The following is a 15723-nucleotide window of genomic DNA, read 5'->3' as shown; positions in this document are numbered from 1 at the left end:
TTTCCAGTCCCTGGGGAGTATGCATGCTGTGTGGCGCTCTTCCCCGCTTCGGCTTGCCCGCTCCTCCTCCCGGTACTCTTTAGTGAAGTCTGTCTGATTAGTGATTTCTTCATCTTTTCTAATAAATTGTGTTGATTGGTTGGTTGCCTGTAGTGCTGGGGGTGGAACCCAGGGCCCTGTACATACTAAGCACATGATCTGCCTCAGTCTGCACCCTACCCTTCAGTCAAGCTGAGCCCCAGGAAGTATTTCAAATGAGGTTTTGTGCATATGTGAAGTAAGAGGGGAGGCTGACTGAGAAGGCCCCATCCCCCGGCACCCAGCACCTCTGCACAAATCAGTACAACTTCTGCAGTTCTGTTTGTCTTTCCTTACACTAGTGGCACACTAGTGATCTTTGTAGCTTAAGAGTGGATCTCAATCTGAGATAGTGCTTGCCCTTCACCTGTGCTCTTTCTCCAGCGTTGTTTTGGCAATTCTAGAGTCTTTGTGTTTGCATTTAAATCTTGAAGCAGTCAATTTCCACAAAGAAGAGCTGCTGGGATTTTGATTGGTCTATGTTCAGTATGTAAATGGAGCAGGGTGCTCTCCTGGCCTTCCCACTGGCGCCTGGCACACTGGCTTGGGTGGCGCCCAGGGCTCTTGTTCAGTGGACATCTGTTTCTAATGCTGTGTGCCTGTGGTCCATGGTGTTCTGTGTAGATGACCAGCTGGGGCCAGAGACCACTGGATCATGGAAAAGCCTTGGTCTGTAAGGCCAGCTGCCTCAGGTGCCGGCTCCAAGGGGCTGGAATGGCTGACGGCTCTTCCCAAGCCTGTGTCCTGGGCCTCATCCCGGGGCCACTGCTCCTTCTCTCTTGAATGGTAGATGGGGTACCGCACAGGGCTTCAGCCCTGCTTGCTTCCTGCCCCGTGGGGAAGCTGATCACCAGAAGCTGCCAAGGAGCCTCCTAGAGGAAGCTCTGCCCTGCCGGCTGCTCCCAAGGTAAGCGAAGTCAGCTTGATGGGCCTGGGAGGCTGCGTGAGCTGGCTCCCTGGAGAGGAGCGGCTGGGGGCGGCTGTGCGAAGCCCCGGGTGTGGCCGAAGCTCTGCCTGGGTGCTCTTCACAGCCCCAGCTCCTGCGCAGTGCCGCGGGGCTGAGGTGTTATGCAACCCTGCGCCTCTGCCCCCGAAGCTGTGTGGTGCAGCCCTTGAGGGAGGTTCCCGCCCGCAGTGCGCCGCGTGGCAGCCGGCAGCCGGCCCGCAGCTCCCACCCACAGGTGTCTCGGAAGAGAGCCGGGTCCCCTCAAGGTGCCAGTCTCTGGGCCACATTGGGTCTCACACTTTTGCCCGTGTCGGCCTGGCCTCCTAAAGTGTCCGGTGTTACAGATGTGTGCAGCCTCAAGCTGTCTTATTTCTAACATTTATACAACCGTGTTTTGAAGTCTTCCACAGTAAAGTAGCTGCACCCAGGGTGGGCACTGGCTGTGAGCACTGTTCCACGGATGTTCAAAGTAGTGTCCCCATGGCATTTCAGCTGCCATGAGTGGACACAAGTTCCTGAGGGACACACAGCCTTTACAGAGAACGGTCCCGCTCTCCGCTGACTTTGTTTTCTCACTAGTTTGTACAGGTTTATTGTGTTTTAAAAGAAATTCAACATGGTGTGTCCTATTTATTGCCAACACCTTTACCTAGTTTGTAAGATTTTAAAAAACAATTATGAACAGCTGGGTGCTGGTGGCTCACGCCTATAATCTTAGCTACTCAGGAGGCTGAGATCTGAAGTTTGTGGTTTGAAGACAGGCTGGGCAGGAAAGGTGTTGAGATTCTGATCTCCAGTTAGCGACTAAAAATAAAAAAACTGGAAGTAGTAGTGTGGATTGAGTGGTAGAGAGCTAGTCTTGAGCAGAACTAAGCTCAGTGAATGGGGCTGGGAAGGTGGCTCAGTGGTAGAGCGCTTGCCTTGCATGCTCAAGGCCCTGGGTTCGATTCCTCAGCACCACATAAGCAAAAAGAAAAAAGCCGGAAGTGGCGCTGTGGCTCAAGTGGTAGAGAGCTAGCCTTGAGCTGAAAAGCTGAGGGACAGCGCCCAGGCCCAGAGTTCAGGCCCCACAACCAGACCCAAAAAAAAAAAAAAAAAGAACTAAGCTCAGTGAAAGTTCCAGGCCCTGAGTTCAAGCCCCAGAGTCCCCTCCCCGCACAGGAGTTATGAATAAAAGCTTGCCTGGCTCCTGGTCCTGGAGGAGCCCACAGCCAGTGCGGGCATCGTGCTGCGTTTACACTTGTGCGGATGCCTTGTGACAGGACAGCAAGCCTCAGGACTTTGATTAAAGACTGTTTCTTTTTCTTCGTTCAGAACGTTTTTACTTTTTGTGTGATTCTGCAGATTCATCTGAAACCTCTTCTGTGCCCAGGGCGATGGGTTGACCTGCTGGAAAGCCTCTAGTGTGGAGTTACATACAAGCTCAGCGTCTCCCTTGTGCTCGTGTCTCCGGTGGATTCTGAATGTATGAGCTGTGCTGTGTTTGGATTACTATTGTCACCAGGTGTGAGGCACGCACACAGCTTCAAGTGTTTCCTCCTGGATCTGGAAGGCCTCTTTGTTACATGCTCCATTCCCAGTGCTTCTGGGTCTTTCTGGATCCTGCGCCTGCTGTTGCTGGCCTGCCTTTTGGGCTCGGTAGAGACCGCTTTGGTTTCGTGCCTCTTTCTAAAGGGCCGTGGAGAGACAGGTCAGTGGGTGGGGTCTGCAGCAAGGGCGTCTCCATGTGAGGGAGCTGTCCCTCAGCAAGAGCCTCTTCACGTCCCTGGCTGTCCCCTCTGGCCTACCACTCTCTCGGGCCCAGGAGGACCTGGAAGCCCTGCTTTGCTGCCCAGCTTCTGCCTTCTGCAAGATGCAGTGTGGGTCCCCTGTGGCTGGGGGTGATGAGAGGACCCCTCCCCGGGCTGTTCTGCTCACAGGCTGGCCCTGGGGTGTCTGGCTGTGGTGGGCGAGAAGCTTAGGGGGCACTGAGCGGAGGCTCTGCATCGAAAAGTAGTTGCTACAGCCCGAAGCCCAAGGTTCGAAAAGAATGTGGCCCAGCTTGGGTCAAGGCCAAAGAAAATCCCCTTTAGACCCAGATGTGACCTTTGGGGCTGTGCTAGAGGTGACTTAGCTCTGCCCTGTGAAGGTCTTGGGACAACGAGCCTGCTGAGGTTTGTCCCAGAAGCAGCAGCAGCTCAGGAGGGAGGAGAGATGGCCATGTTCTGAAGGCCCGGAGCCCGGGGTGTGACCAGCGGCTCTGCCTGGCAGCTGGCTGCACAGTGGAGCCCGAGGACCCAAGGCCAGTTTTGTGGCATGGCCCTGTCGGGGTCTTTGGCCCTGGTGCTTGCGTCATCCCCCCCACCCCGCTCTGGGGGGACCGTCAGCCTGACTCCCTCCATCCACCTTCACAGCTTCCCTTTGTGGCCAAGATGCCCATCTTGGGCAGACTCCCTGCTCCGCTGGAGTTTTACCTCTTATTTTTGGAAACATCAAACAGAACAGAAGTCTATGCTCTGTCTGGAAATAATGCCTTTCCTTAATTCAATTCGGCTGGTTAAAAATAGTCGCGCCCCTTTCCAGGGCTGTAATCCTGCGTCTTGAGGGGGGAGAGGGGAGGGGGGAGGGGGGAGAACGAAGGAGCCAGGAAATGATCTGCACACCTGCCGGTCCCTGCAGAGAGACGGCCTGAGCCATGGCAGAGGGCAGGCCCCTGCGTTAGGACAGGGGAGGGGAGGACGGGACTCCTCAGGACCATGTCAACACCCTGTGACTGGCTTCAGGCTCCACGAGCAAGCCTGGCTGGGGGACCGAAGAGTGGGTGTTGACTCCTGAAATTCGAGAGTAAGGTCTTGGGGTCTTTTAAGCGCTCATGTTGCTGAGATTCAGAAGAGGCTGAATTCTAATCTCTTGTCTTGGCACCAAGTTTAGACTTTTAGGGCCAGACTGGAAACTGGTTCTTCCTATGGGTAGACTGCATATTCTTCCAACAGTCCCAAGCCCGTGGTTTGCCCATTTGTACCAGCTTTGTTGATCACTCCAGGCACTGTCTTCTGTGAGCAGAGTTGTATCCTCATGCCCAGCACCCCAAACCTCACCTCTACACCACGGGCTTGTAAATAAAGCGGTGCAGTGCCTTGTGAAAGCCTGACCCTGGCTGCGCAGGGGTGGGACTGTGCTTCTCCCCGGCTCTGTGCTACTAGACCCCAGGCTTGCTGAGAAATCACACTGCTGTTGCCTTTCCCTTGACCAACTCACCATCCACTTGACCTGTCTTCTCTGCCCTGGCCTCTCTCCCCCCATCGCTCAAGTCCTCTGGCTCACTGTCCAGCCTTCTGCTTGGGGCAGCTTGTCACTCTGGACACAGAATTCACATCTTGTCGGCCCTGTCACTTGGGTCTGTGGAGCAGTCACTGGATGAACCTGTTTTCTGCAACCAAATGGCAAAAATAGACATCTTGAAATGCAGGTTACACACACGGTGCTCCTCTACGAAGTATCTATAGTGTGTATCAGGCATTTTTACTGAGGTGGAGCTGCGAGTCAGCTCTGAAGGGCACAGGTTGGTGCATTTTGAATTCACGTGACCCTTGGGGGACACAGGGCTCAGCACCGCTCTGCAGTGGTCCTGTGTGCTCTTCTGAGTCCCTGCGCCCCAGACACACATACTGAGGCTTTTCTACCATTGTAGGTTGCACCTGTTCTTGCTCTTGTATAAATTGAATTGTACGGCATAATACTTTTCTACAGTCAGCTTAATCTGAAATTCATCCATGTGGTTGTGTGTCAGCGGCTCATTCCTTTAGAAGGTTGCCGAGCGGGAATTGGGCTGAGGGAGAGGGGTCCAGGCCCTGGGTTTGATCTGGGTATATCTTATGCAGGTATGGAAATACCTCAAGTGATACCTGCCAGCAAGTATGTTTCAGAAGCTGACAAGCAGAGTTGTGTCTGCTGCAGAAGGGAAATCCGAGTCCCTTTCCTTCCCCTCATCCTGGCGGTTTCCAGCCCTCGGCCATTTGGACTCGGGTTGCATTCCTGTGTGGTCTGCTTTGTTTCTCTTGGGCCGATATCTAGGAATTGAATTTGCTGGGTTGCACAGTGGTGTGTTTGACTTTCTAAGAAGCTTTGTGACGTACTGTGGTCTACCATACCTCGCTGCCAAGCTTGGCATCTTGGGCGTGTCCTGCCACGCCGAGCTGGGCTGCAGGCAGAGGCTGTCGCGTGGTGAATCTTACTGTGTGCCGTGGTCTCCTTAGGAACCCAGTATGCACGCCTGTCCTTTGCTTATTTTTAATTGTTAAAGTTTGCTTTAAAGTTAATTTGCCAGTTTCTCACGTCTCTGGCTGCCTGTGACTGAATTAATTCAAAGTCTTTGGTGAGAGGGACTGCAGTGGACCAAGAAATGGAGTGCAGAGCCCAAGAGTCGGCCTTGAGGGGTCCGTGGAGGCCGGCTGGACACGGGCTGCTCTTGGTCTCTCAGCTCTGTGGTCCTCTCTGCCGGCTTCCTATTCTGTCAGGCACCCTGAGTGTAGTGATGACCCACAACCACCTCCACACGTAGACTGGCCCCTGCAGCCCTCTGGGGTCCCTCTGTGGCCAGAGGCTAGGCTGGCCCCAGGGGACACCTTCACACCATGGCCAGGCCTGGAAAGAGCGTTTGGGGGAGTAGCCCTGCCCCGAGAGTTGTACAGAGGAACGTAACTCCTGGAGCAGGGCTAGCGCTCCAGGGGGCTGCTGGCCACAGGGGCTGGTCCCCTGGCCAGCCCCTGACCCCGTCCTGCTGTTTGGAGATGGAGATGGTAAATCAAATGTGATGGAGAGTGTGCATCTGCTGGGCGGGACTGGGCTTCGGCCTCCACGTGGTTGGATAGCAGAGGAGCTACATGTTTGAGTGGTGGCTCCAGCATCTGGGATGGTGGACCCCAGCAAGGTCTGTGTCTGTGGTGGAGCGTTGAGGGGCTCTGAGGTCTGAGCTGGTGCCCTCCTCCCCACTGAGGGAGCCTGGCTCGACTGCGTTCCTCACCTCACTAAGACCAGCCTTCACGATACCCTTGGGGCCAGCCCACGGTCGAATCTGTTAGGCGGGATTTAGGTGGGCTCCTGGTGTCTGAACAGATGCCAGGGCCAGTGGCCATGTGTGCACACTGAGGGCCAGGAGTTATTTCCTAGATGGCTTCAAGACGGGTGGTGGGCTTTGAGGGATCCTCTGAATAGCACTGGTGTTTTCTTTCCTGGACCTAACCTAACCCTGTATGCATTTGCCTGGCGGATGTGTGTTGTGCCCTTGGTCAGCAGCAGGTGTGGAAGATTGGCCGGCCACAGGAAGTGTGGCGACTCTGGAGCAGGTTGGTAGTTAACCAGCTGGCCACACTGAGGATGGCTGGAAGTACCTGGCTCCTCACTTGTGTGACCTGCCTGGCAGGGCACGTGTCCCAGAATGACGACCTAGGGAGGTAGGGGCCATTTCCCAAAAGTACCCTGAGAGGAGAAAGGGCGTGCTGTGGCTAGGACGGGAAGGCCTCCCTGCTGCCGGAGCTCTTTCCTAGGCTGGAGTACAGGGAGGGGACAGGGAGGCCACTGCCAGACACCAGCCTGGAGCCTGGCCACTTCCCAGGTTCTGCAGGGCATGAGGCTGTACGGGCCGCGTCCCGCTGTGAAGCTGGAAGTCGGGTGTGCACACACGGACACATGGTCCTGAAAACATTTATGTTGAGCACACAGAGATGAACATGCATGTACACGCACACAGACACAAAGGTTTGATACAGCTACGCATACGTAGATATGAACACACATGGATGTGTGCACACCCATGTAAGCACGTTTCTATACACAGACGTGTATCCGCCAGTGGGCACACGCACACAGATGTGCACACACTTCCTAGACTGCCAGGCAGCATGTGGCCTCCTCATGCGTGGCGCCTAAACGTCTGGTTGCTCGTGGGTCTAGCCTATTCTGCTCCCTGGAGTTGGGGTCACGATGCTTCCTTTGCATTCTGTGCCCCATGTTCATCCGTGGCAGCCCCCTCCCCCCCGGAGGGCTAGACTTCCTCCTGGCTAGTCTGGGTAGGTGGCAGGGTGGGAAGGACACCAGGCAGGAGAGACTCGCCCCCTCTCCCTTGCCCAGCCTCTGCTCCAGGAAGCCGCCTCTGTCTCCCCCAGCAGGCTTTGGGGCCCCTCTGCTCCCTGTTAGAACAGCAGTCTGTGCTGCTGTTCAGTGTCTGTCCAATGCACCGTCCCCACTGAGCCCACTGAGGCAGGCTGAGGCCCCCCCCCAGCTCCCAGCAGTGGCCAGCTCCCAAGGCCCGCGGAGTTCTCACGCTACCCAGATGTGCTGGGCAGAGGTGGGGTCTGCCCCATTTGACCAGAATATCACAATCACAAATACACATTTTGAAAAGAGGCCCTCAGAGCAATTAGTCTCCAAATAGAAATGGATTCTTCTGGGCTGCAGTGAGTAATGATGGGTTGGGAGGTGGGTGCTTCTGCTGATTGCCCACAGCTGCCAGGCAGTCGCTCTGGGGTGAGCAGTGGTGGGCGGGACAGAGCTGGCTCAAGGATGTCACTGCCCACGCCTCACCAGGCAGTGCTGGTTCATGAATCCAGAGCCCAGGGCTCTGCCACCACTCCCGCAGTGGGTGGCACCGGGGGCGGGGGGGACATGGGACTGGGGGTCAGCTCAGCCTGTGGGAAGCCCTCTGCTGGCTCTGCTCTCCTCTCCAGCCCCTGCAGCTCAAGGGACGTAAGTACAAGTGGTTCAGGGGGCTGGATGATGCCCCAAGGTGACCACAAACAGCCCCAGGGGTGGGGTGGGATGCCAGTGGCTAGGTACACCCAGGAAAAGGAGGCTGTAGGATGGAGTACTAGCTGCTAAGTACATTCCAGGAAAAGGGAGGCTGTAGAAAATGTGTCTTCGCCTGCTGAAGAAGTGCTAATGTGTGTGAAAGTGAGGTGTGAGTTCACACCTGCCCTGCTGTGCCAGGCAGACACTGTGTGCGGCTTGGCAGCCAGCCCCAGCCGGGCCTCCTCCCTGCTGCTGCTCAGTGTCTGGGAGGGAGGCGGAAATCCAGGTCTGAGGGTGTTGGCGCTGCTTCTGGTGTGGGTGGCATCTTCTCCGGAGCACCTGGGGGGCCCAGTGAGTGTGGAGCTGCTGGCTTGTCCCCTCAGACAAGCCCTCTGGTAGATGTCCTGTCTGACTCTGGCCCATTCCTGAGGCCAGAGGGGGCTGAGGGGTCCCCACTGGCCTGTGCAGCCCCCCCCCCTCCCCGCAGCGCAGTGTGCCTCTCAGGGCCTGCGGCTATTGGTTGCCACCTCTTCCTGTGAGGCCTTTGGTCTTCTCCGGTGGATTGAGGGATTGGGGCTCGGCAGGGACAGGCTCCAGGCTGCAGAGGGCAGGTGTAAGGGGTAAGGGGGGCTCGGGACAGCCTGGCTTCACACCTCCCCATAATGCCCTGTGTGGGGCATTTTCTACATTCAACCCAGCCCTGCAGACATCCCTGCACCCAGGCCTGGTGGAAGTCTGTCTGCCTCCTGCTGAGGGTGTCCCTGTGGCGTCTGGAGTTGCTGATGACATCACTGCTCCTGGCAGTGTCCTGCTCCCTGCCCGGGACTTCACTCTCGCTGGGACGCATCCACTGTGTACCTGAGCACCCCAGAGGCACAGGTCTCCCAGACGTGGGATCACATTTGCTCTGGGCTCCTGACTGTGCTGAGAGCGAACAGTGTCAGGCTGGCTCACTGAGAAGGGGCTCTCCAGAGCCCTGGAGGGCGGGGGACCCGAGCAGCAGCGTGGCAATGGGGTTCACAGAGGTAAGACTGTGTTGGCTGGCGGGAACTTGGACTTCTGTTTGCACCCCTGGGCCCATGAGTGCTGGGCCTCTACCTCCTCTGACTGTGGATGAGCCTCAGGGTCGCCTCTCCACTCAGGGAGCTCAGCTGGGTGCTCTGGTTGGACCAGGCAGGTGCAGCTTCTGCGAAGCGCCTAGGTTCAAAAGCCCCTGGAGCCCAGTGGTTAGATGGTGGGACCTCTGGATGGCTTGGGGAGGGAAATGCTCCCTCATCACAGGGAGCCTTACCGCCTGCCCCAGGCAGCCTCCCAGCCAGAGGTGCTTTACTGATCTGGCGGCTGCCAGTGTCGGGTGGAACATCAGGCAGGTGAGAGAGCTGTTGGAATCAGCCACCCCACAGGGATTTGATAGGTAGATTTACTGTAAGTACAGGAGGACGGAGTGTGATGGTAAGCTTTATTGTAAATACTAAGATGTGGGTGATGATGGGGATCTTTACTGTAAATATTGGGGAGATGGGGTTATGAAGGGGATCTTTACTGTAAATATTGGGGAGATGGGGTTATGAAGGGGATCTTTACTGTATATACAGAGAGATGGGGTTATGATGGGGAGCTTTGCTGTATATACAGGGAGATGGGATTATGTTGGGGAGCTTTACTGTAAATATTGGGGGATGGGATTATGATGGGGAGCTCTACTGTAAATTCAGGGAGATGGGATTATGATGGGGAGCTCTACTGTAAATTCAGGGAGATGGGGTTATGATGGGGAGCTCTACTGTAAATTCAGGGAGATGGGAGTACGTTGGGGAGCTCTACTGTAAACACTGGGGGAAGATCCGGGGGGATTTACTCCCTTGGGTCTGGCTAGGCCCAGGCATCTCACTCCACCTCCACGTCCTAGATATGAGATGGCAGAGCTCCCATGTCTCTTGCAGGCAGACAGGGAGAACCCATAACCCCTGTGGGGGAGGCCCTGTGGTCGGCTCTGGAGTGGCTGAGTACAAGGACTAGCAGCAGCGGGCGGCCGCGCTGTCCTGAGGGTGGGTGAGGCCGGATGCAGCTCCTGGGAAAGACCTAGAGGTGACAGCACCTGACCAGGGAAGGGCGGTGGCCAGGGAAGGGGCGGTAGCCAGGCGAGGGGCTGGCAACCAGGGAAGGGGTCACGACCAGGGAAGGGGTCGTGACCAGGGAAAGAGGTCACGACAAGGGAAGGGGTGGTGACCAGGGAAGGGGTCGTGACCAGGGAAGGGGTTGCGACCAGGGATGGAGGTCGCGACCAGGGAAGGGGTGGTGACTAGGGAAGGGGTTGTGAGCAGGAAAGGGGTCGTGAGCAGGGAAGGGGTTGTGAGCAGGAAAGGGGTTGTGAGCAGGAAAGGGGTCGTGAGCAGGGAAGGTAATCCTGACCAGGCGAGGGGGTCACGACCAGGGAAGGGGTCGTGAGCAGGGAAGGGGGTCGCGACCAGGGAAGGGGTCGTGTTAAATAGCTGTGGGTAGCAGGCAGTCAGTGCCTGCTCCTGCGCTGTGTTGTTCGCTGAAAAACATGAAGGCCTGGGACCCCTGAAGGAGGGCCAGGCCCGAGCTCAAAGCTGTGCTGCCTGGAGAGGGCCAGGGCACAGGAGGAGGGCCCGGAACCTGGAGCTCGGGGCTGCGCCGCAACCTCCCCACACAGAAGACCTCCCGGCAGGCTCATTTTGATTCCTGGGCAGATGATGTGTAAAGGCTGGGTAGGGCTGTGGCAAGTTGGCGTCGCTTCTCGACCTGTGTGATCATTTATTTGCAAGGTGTCTGTGCACCTTGGCCCTGCACTGCAAGGCACGGGCGCGGGGGGGGGGGGGGGGGGCGGCGGCGTGTGAGCTCCAGGCCCTGGCTCAGCCTCTGGTCTCCCCAGTGACCTTAAGGACTCAGCAGCCCCCACTCCCTCTTACTGTCTCCCCCACAGGCTTCCTCACGCAGAGGCCTTCTGTGCCCTCCAATGGGGGCACATCTGGAAAAGGGCCCCAAGCTCCCACGTTCTGTGAGCACGGTGGAAACTGAGGAGGACCCTGGCTGCAGGGGGAGGGGTTGGTGGGGCTGGATTCTGGGTACCCTTGGGGGCAGAGCCAGCTGGGATTGCCTGATGCAGGGCTTGTCGGGGCTTAGAAGGACGAAAGCCTGGAGAAAGTCCCTCTGAGCCCCTTGGTGCAGGCAGGGCAGGGCCTCCAGCTTTCCCAGGATATCTGGGTTTAGAGGAGGCTCCCAGCAGGCAGGCTTAGAGCTAAAGGGTGGCTTTCAAGCCTGTCCTGGAGCCAGGCTGACTCGTTTGTCCCTGTACCTCCTGGGGACCAGGCTCAGGTCCCACCCATTGGTTGTCCCATGTCTGGGTAGACAGATCACCCTGACCAGAAGATGGTCCTGCAGGGCGGGCCGCAGGGGTGCGAGGTGGACAGACCCGCTCCAGAGCCTTCTGCTCACCTGGCTCCTCTCTGCTTTATCCCACAGTGAACTTCGACCACTTCCAGATCCTGAGAGCCATCGGGAAGGGCAGCTTTGGCAAGGTAAGGGGGCTGTGGGCAGGCCGGCAGGGGCGGGGGGCGGGCACCCTGCGCTCGGCAGCCGTCCCTTCAGCCTTCTCTTTCCTCCGTGAGGGTAGCTCGGGTCTGGAGAGGGAGGCTCTCAGAAGGGGCAGCGTGAGGTGGCCATATCCCATGGTCCTAGAGCTCACAGGACAGTCGGCAGCAGCCTCTGTCTGAAGTCACCCTGTGTCCCAGAGGCCACACGGCGCCTGTGCCCCGCGCATCAGGTGCAGAGGGACGGGTGGAGGGCCAGGCAGAGACCCGCAGCAGCTTCCTTTCCAGCAGGTGGTCCACAGGGCTGGAGCCAGCCCTCTGCCTGCTTCCTGTTTTCTCTTGGCCAGCTCTAACTTCCCAGTTGTTGACTTGTGATATCCAGACACTGGGGGCAATTATAACTGGAAGAGGCTGAACGAGAGCTCTGGGAAGTTCCGCTGGGATTTGCTGTCGGCTTCTGTGGCAACTGAGCGGCCAGTCCCTTCTGAATGGATGCTTCTTTTCAGCGGTTTAAGGGCTTGGCGGCAGCACGGGCTGCCAGCCCAGCCGAGTCTGCTTATTCAGGCTTCATCAGGCCGTTCTAAAGAGATTGCTGCCAGAGCAGAATGCAGAGGGCATTGGAGTATGATTAATTGCCTCCGTTTTAAGGCTTCTCCAGGCCTTGTGATGGATGATTAAGTCAGAGAGATGAGCACCAAGGAGAGAGGTTCCTAACTTCTGTGTCTGGAGGTGTCCCCGGCCCAGGTGCTTTGATGGTTTTGAGGATGGCTGGCCCTGGACCCTCAGGTCCTGACTTTGTCAGGAGTGCAAAGCTGGTTGGGAGACCTCTGTGCTTGGTTCCCAGGGCCACAGTGGTACAGGAAAAGGCAGGGGAGGGGGGAGCAGCTGTGGCTGGGCTCAGGAGGGTGACCCAGACAGGAAGTGGGGGGAGGCAGCAGCTGTGGCTGGGCTCGGGAGGGTGACCCAGACAGGAAGTGGGGGGAGGAAGCAGCTGTGGCTGGGCTCAGGAGGGTGACCCAGACAGGAAGTAGGGGAGGAAGCAGCTGTGGCTGGGCTCAGGAGGGTGACCCAGACAGGAAGTGGGGGGAGGAAGCAGCTGTGGCTGGGCTCAGGAGGGTGACCCAGACAGGAAGTGGGGGGAGGAAGCAGCTGTGGCTGGGCTCAGGAGGGTGACTGAGACAGGAAGTAGGGGGAGGCAGCAGCTGTGGCTGGGCTCAGGAGGGTGACTGAGACAGGAAGTAGGGGAGGAAGCAGCTGTGGCTGGGCTTGGGAGGGTGACCCAGACAGGAAGTGGGGGAGGAAGCAGCTGTGGCTGGGCTCAGGAGGGTGACCCAGACAGGAAGTGGGGGAGGAAGCAGCTGTGGCTGGGCTCAGGAGGGTGACCCAGACAGGAAGTGGGGGAGGAAGCAGCTGTGGCTGGGCTCGGGAGGGTGACCCAGACAGGAAGTGGGGGGAGGCAGCAGCTGTGGCTGGGCTCGGGAGGGTGACCCAGACAGGAGGTGGGGGGAGGAAGCAGCTGTGGCTGGGCTCGGGAGGGTGACCCAGACAGGAAGTAGGGGAGGAAGCAGCTGTGGCTGGGCTCAGGAGGGTGACCCAGACAGGAAGTGGGGGGAGGAAGCAGCTGTGGCTGGGCTCAGGAGGGTGACCCAGACAGGAGGTGGGGGGAGGAAGCAGCTGTGGCTGGGCTCAGGAGGGTGACCCAGACAGGAAGTGGGGGGAGGAAGCAGCTGTGGCTGGGCTCAGGAGGGTGACTGAGACAGGAAGTGGGGGAGGAAGCAGCTGTGGCTGGGCTCAGGAGGGTGACCCAGACAGGAAGTGGGGGAGGAAGCAGCTGTGGCTGGGCTCAGGAGGGTGACTGAGACAGGAAGTAGGGGGAGGCAGCAGCTGTGGCTGGGCTCAGGAGGGTGACTGAGACAGGAAGTAGGGGAGGAAGCAGCTGTGGCTGGGCTTGGGAGGGTGACCCAGACAGGAAGTGGGGGAGGAAGCAGCTGTGGCTGGGCTCAGGAGGGTGACCCAGACAGGAAGTGGGGGAGGAAGCAGCTGTGGCTGGGCTCAGGAGGGTGACCCAGACAGGAAGTGGGGGGAGGCAGCAGCTGTGGCTGGGCTCAGGAGGGTGACCCAGACAGGAAGTGGGGGAGGAAGCAGCTGTGGCTGGGCTCAGGAGGGTGACCCAGACAGGAAGTGGGGGGAGGCAGCAGCTGTGGCTGGGCTCAGGAGGGTGACCCAGACAGGAAGTGGGGGGAGGCAGCAGCTGTGGCTGGGCTCAGGAGGGTGACTGAGACAGGAAGTGGGGGAGGAAGCAGCTGTGGCTGGGCTCGGGAGGGTGACCCAGACAGGAAGTGGGGGGAGGAAGCAGCTGTGGCTGGGCTCGGGAGGGTGACCCAGACAGGAAGTGGGGGAGGCAGCAGCTGTGGCTGGGCTCGGGAGGGTGACCCAGACAGGAAGTGGGGGGAGGAAGCAGCTGTGGCTGGGCTCGGGAGGGTGACCCAGACAGGAAGACACTGATCACCAGGCACTCAGAACTTAGGCCGGAGGTGCTTGCTATAGAGGCCCCGATGGAGGGCAGAGACCACCCTGGGCTGAGCGAGGGGAGTGGGCTGGCGCTGCTTCTGCCTCCCTGCCTGTCTTTCTACTCTCAAGTGCCAGGAACCTTCCTACTTCTGCTGGCCCTTGACCCCTGCCAGGGTCATTTCTGCTCCTCTAACACAGATGGGCAGCTTCCTCCGCTAGGCTTAGAGTCTGACCCTTCTGGCCAATTCTGAGCTCCAAAGAGATACTGGCTCAGAAGTAGGCTGCTGCAGAGTGGAGGAGACAGAGCAAGTGTGGTTTTATTTATTTATTTATTATTTCAGAGGCAAGTTAGTAGTGCAGCTGGTGGGCTTCTTTGTACCCCCTGGTTAGCTGTCTAATTAAATCTCCAGTGCTCTGGGCTTCGGTTGCCTGGGTTTCTGGGAGTGAGGCTTGTCTCAGGCCAAACTTGAGTCCTTCCAGTTGCTCTCAGTGACCAGGGCAGTGGCCCCAGACTAGAAGGAGTGGGGATAGGGAAGGGCACTCCCAAGATCTGCTGGGCAAAAGCCAGTTAACCAGCAAAAAGCTGGAAGTGGAACTATGGCTCAAGTGTTAGAACACTAGCCTTGAGTGAAGGGATAGTACCCAGAGTTTGAGTTCAAGCCCCAGTACCTGTACCTCTCCCCGCCCCCCCTCACCGAAAATGTGGTAAATTGCATGTAACCTGGCATTGTCCAGCCCATTGGCCTTCAGGTGCACAGTCTTTCTTCACTCATTCTGCATAGCCAGGCTGTGTGATAGACTGCTGTAACTTTCCATCTTGCAGAACTGAAGCTGTGCTCCATTAAATCATAGTGCCTGACAGCCAGTGTTCTTTCTCTCCCTGTGCTTTCTCTTGTCGGGGACCTCACAGTCTTACTTCTGACTCCTATAACAAAGATACTGTAGGCTGGATGCTTCAGACATAGACATTGCTTTGCTCTTTCAGTTCTGGAGGCTAAAAGTCTGGGAGCAAGGTAGTCTGGGGTGTGATGGGGACCCACTTCTTGGCACAGACAGAGCTTTCTTCGGTGAGTGTGGGGTGGGAGGGAGACTGGACCTCTTTGGGAATCCTTGTAGAGGCAAAGATCCCACCTGGGAGATGACCACTCCACTCCTAATACTGGCAAAGAGTAGGCTAGGATTTCACCTAGGATGACAGCATTCAATCTGTTGTAGTATTTACGTGAAATCATGTAATACCTGTCTTTGTACCTGATTAATTTCATGTAGCACAAAGACTGCTCCTGGCACAGCATGTGCCAGATTCCTTCCTTTTTAAGGAGGAATGACATCCTACTGCTTCTCCATAACATGCTTGTTCTTCCACTAATCGATGGGCATGTGGGGTGCTTCCATTGCTTAGTCCTTGTGAATAATGCCGCTGTGGGTGTGTTTGGAAACCCCCGGGTCTCTGTTTTTAATTTTGTATATAAAAGAGGAATTGCTGGATTGTAGGGTGATCCTGAGCGTGACTTTCTGAGCAAATGCCACCAGACTGTTTGCTAAGCAGATCTTGCCATTCCCACCAGCAGGCTCTCCATGTCCTTGCTGATTACGTTCCGTTGTCTGCTAGTAGTTCTCCCAGTAGAGTGAGATGCAGTCTCATGGTTTTAACTTGTTCCACCCTGATTGCTACAAGGCCTGGCTGTGAACCCCTGAGGATGAGACCCTCAATGTGAGTACAGGGCCAGGTAACTCGGACCTGGGCATCTGCTGAAGAGGGCCGACTCCCAGACTCCTGACAGGGGCACTGGAGGCTGGTTTTTGTGGAGCTGGTTTTCCTGAGCAGAAAGTCACAATGGGAATTCTTGAGAGCAGAATCTGGCGGAC

The 15723-nt window shown here is 57.3% G+C and overlaps 1 protein-coding gene across 1 annotated transcript in view; it reads left to right on the top strand.

Annotated features, from left to right (window-relative positions):
- Nucleotides 1-15723, top strand: part of Stk32c (serine/threonine kinase 32C) — a 63169-nt gene that overhangs the window by 22420 nt on the left and 25026 nt on the right. The window contains exon 2 of the mRNA XM_070011456.1: nucleotides 11276-11331. Within this exon, the coding sequence (XP_069867557.1) occupies nucleotides 11276-11331 (56 nt within the window). The remainder of the gene's footprint in view (nucleotides 1-11275; nucleotides 11332-15723) is intronic.

The sequence above is a fragment of the Dipodomys merriami genome, unplaced genomic scaffold (genome assembly GCF_024711535.1).
Source record: "Dipodomys merriami isolate MVZ:Mamm:240054 unplaced genomic scaffold, mDipMer1.0.p SCAF_82, whole genome shotgun sequence".
NCBI classification, from domain to species: Eukaryota; Metazoa; Chordata; class Mammalia; order Rodentia; family Heteromyidae; genus Dipodomys; species Dipodomys merriami.
The sequence above is the reverse complement of the archived record's forward strand: the minus strand, read 5'-3'. Positions and strand labels throughout refer to the sequence as shown.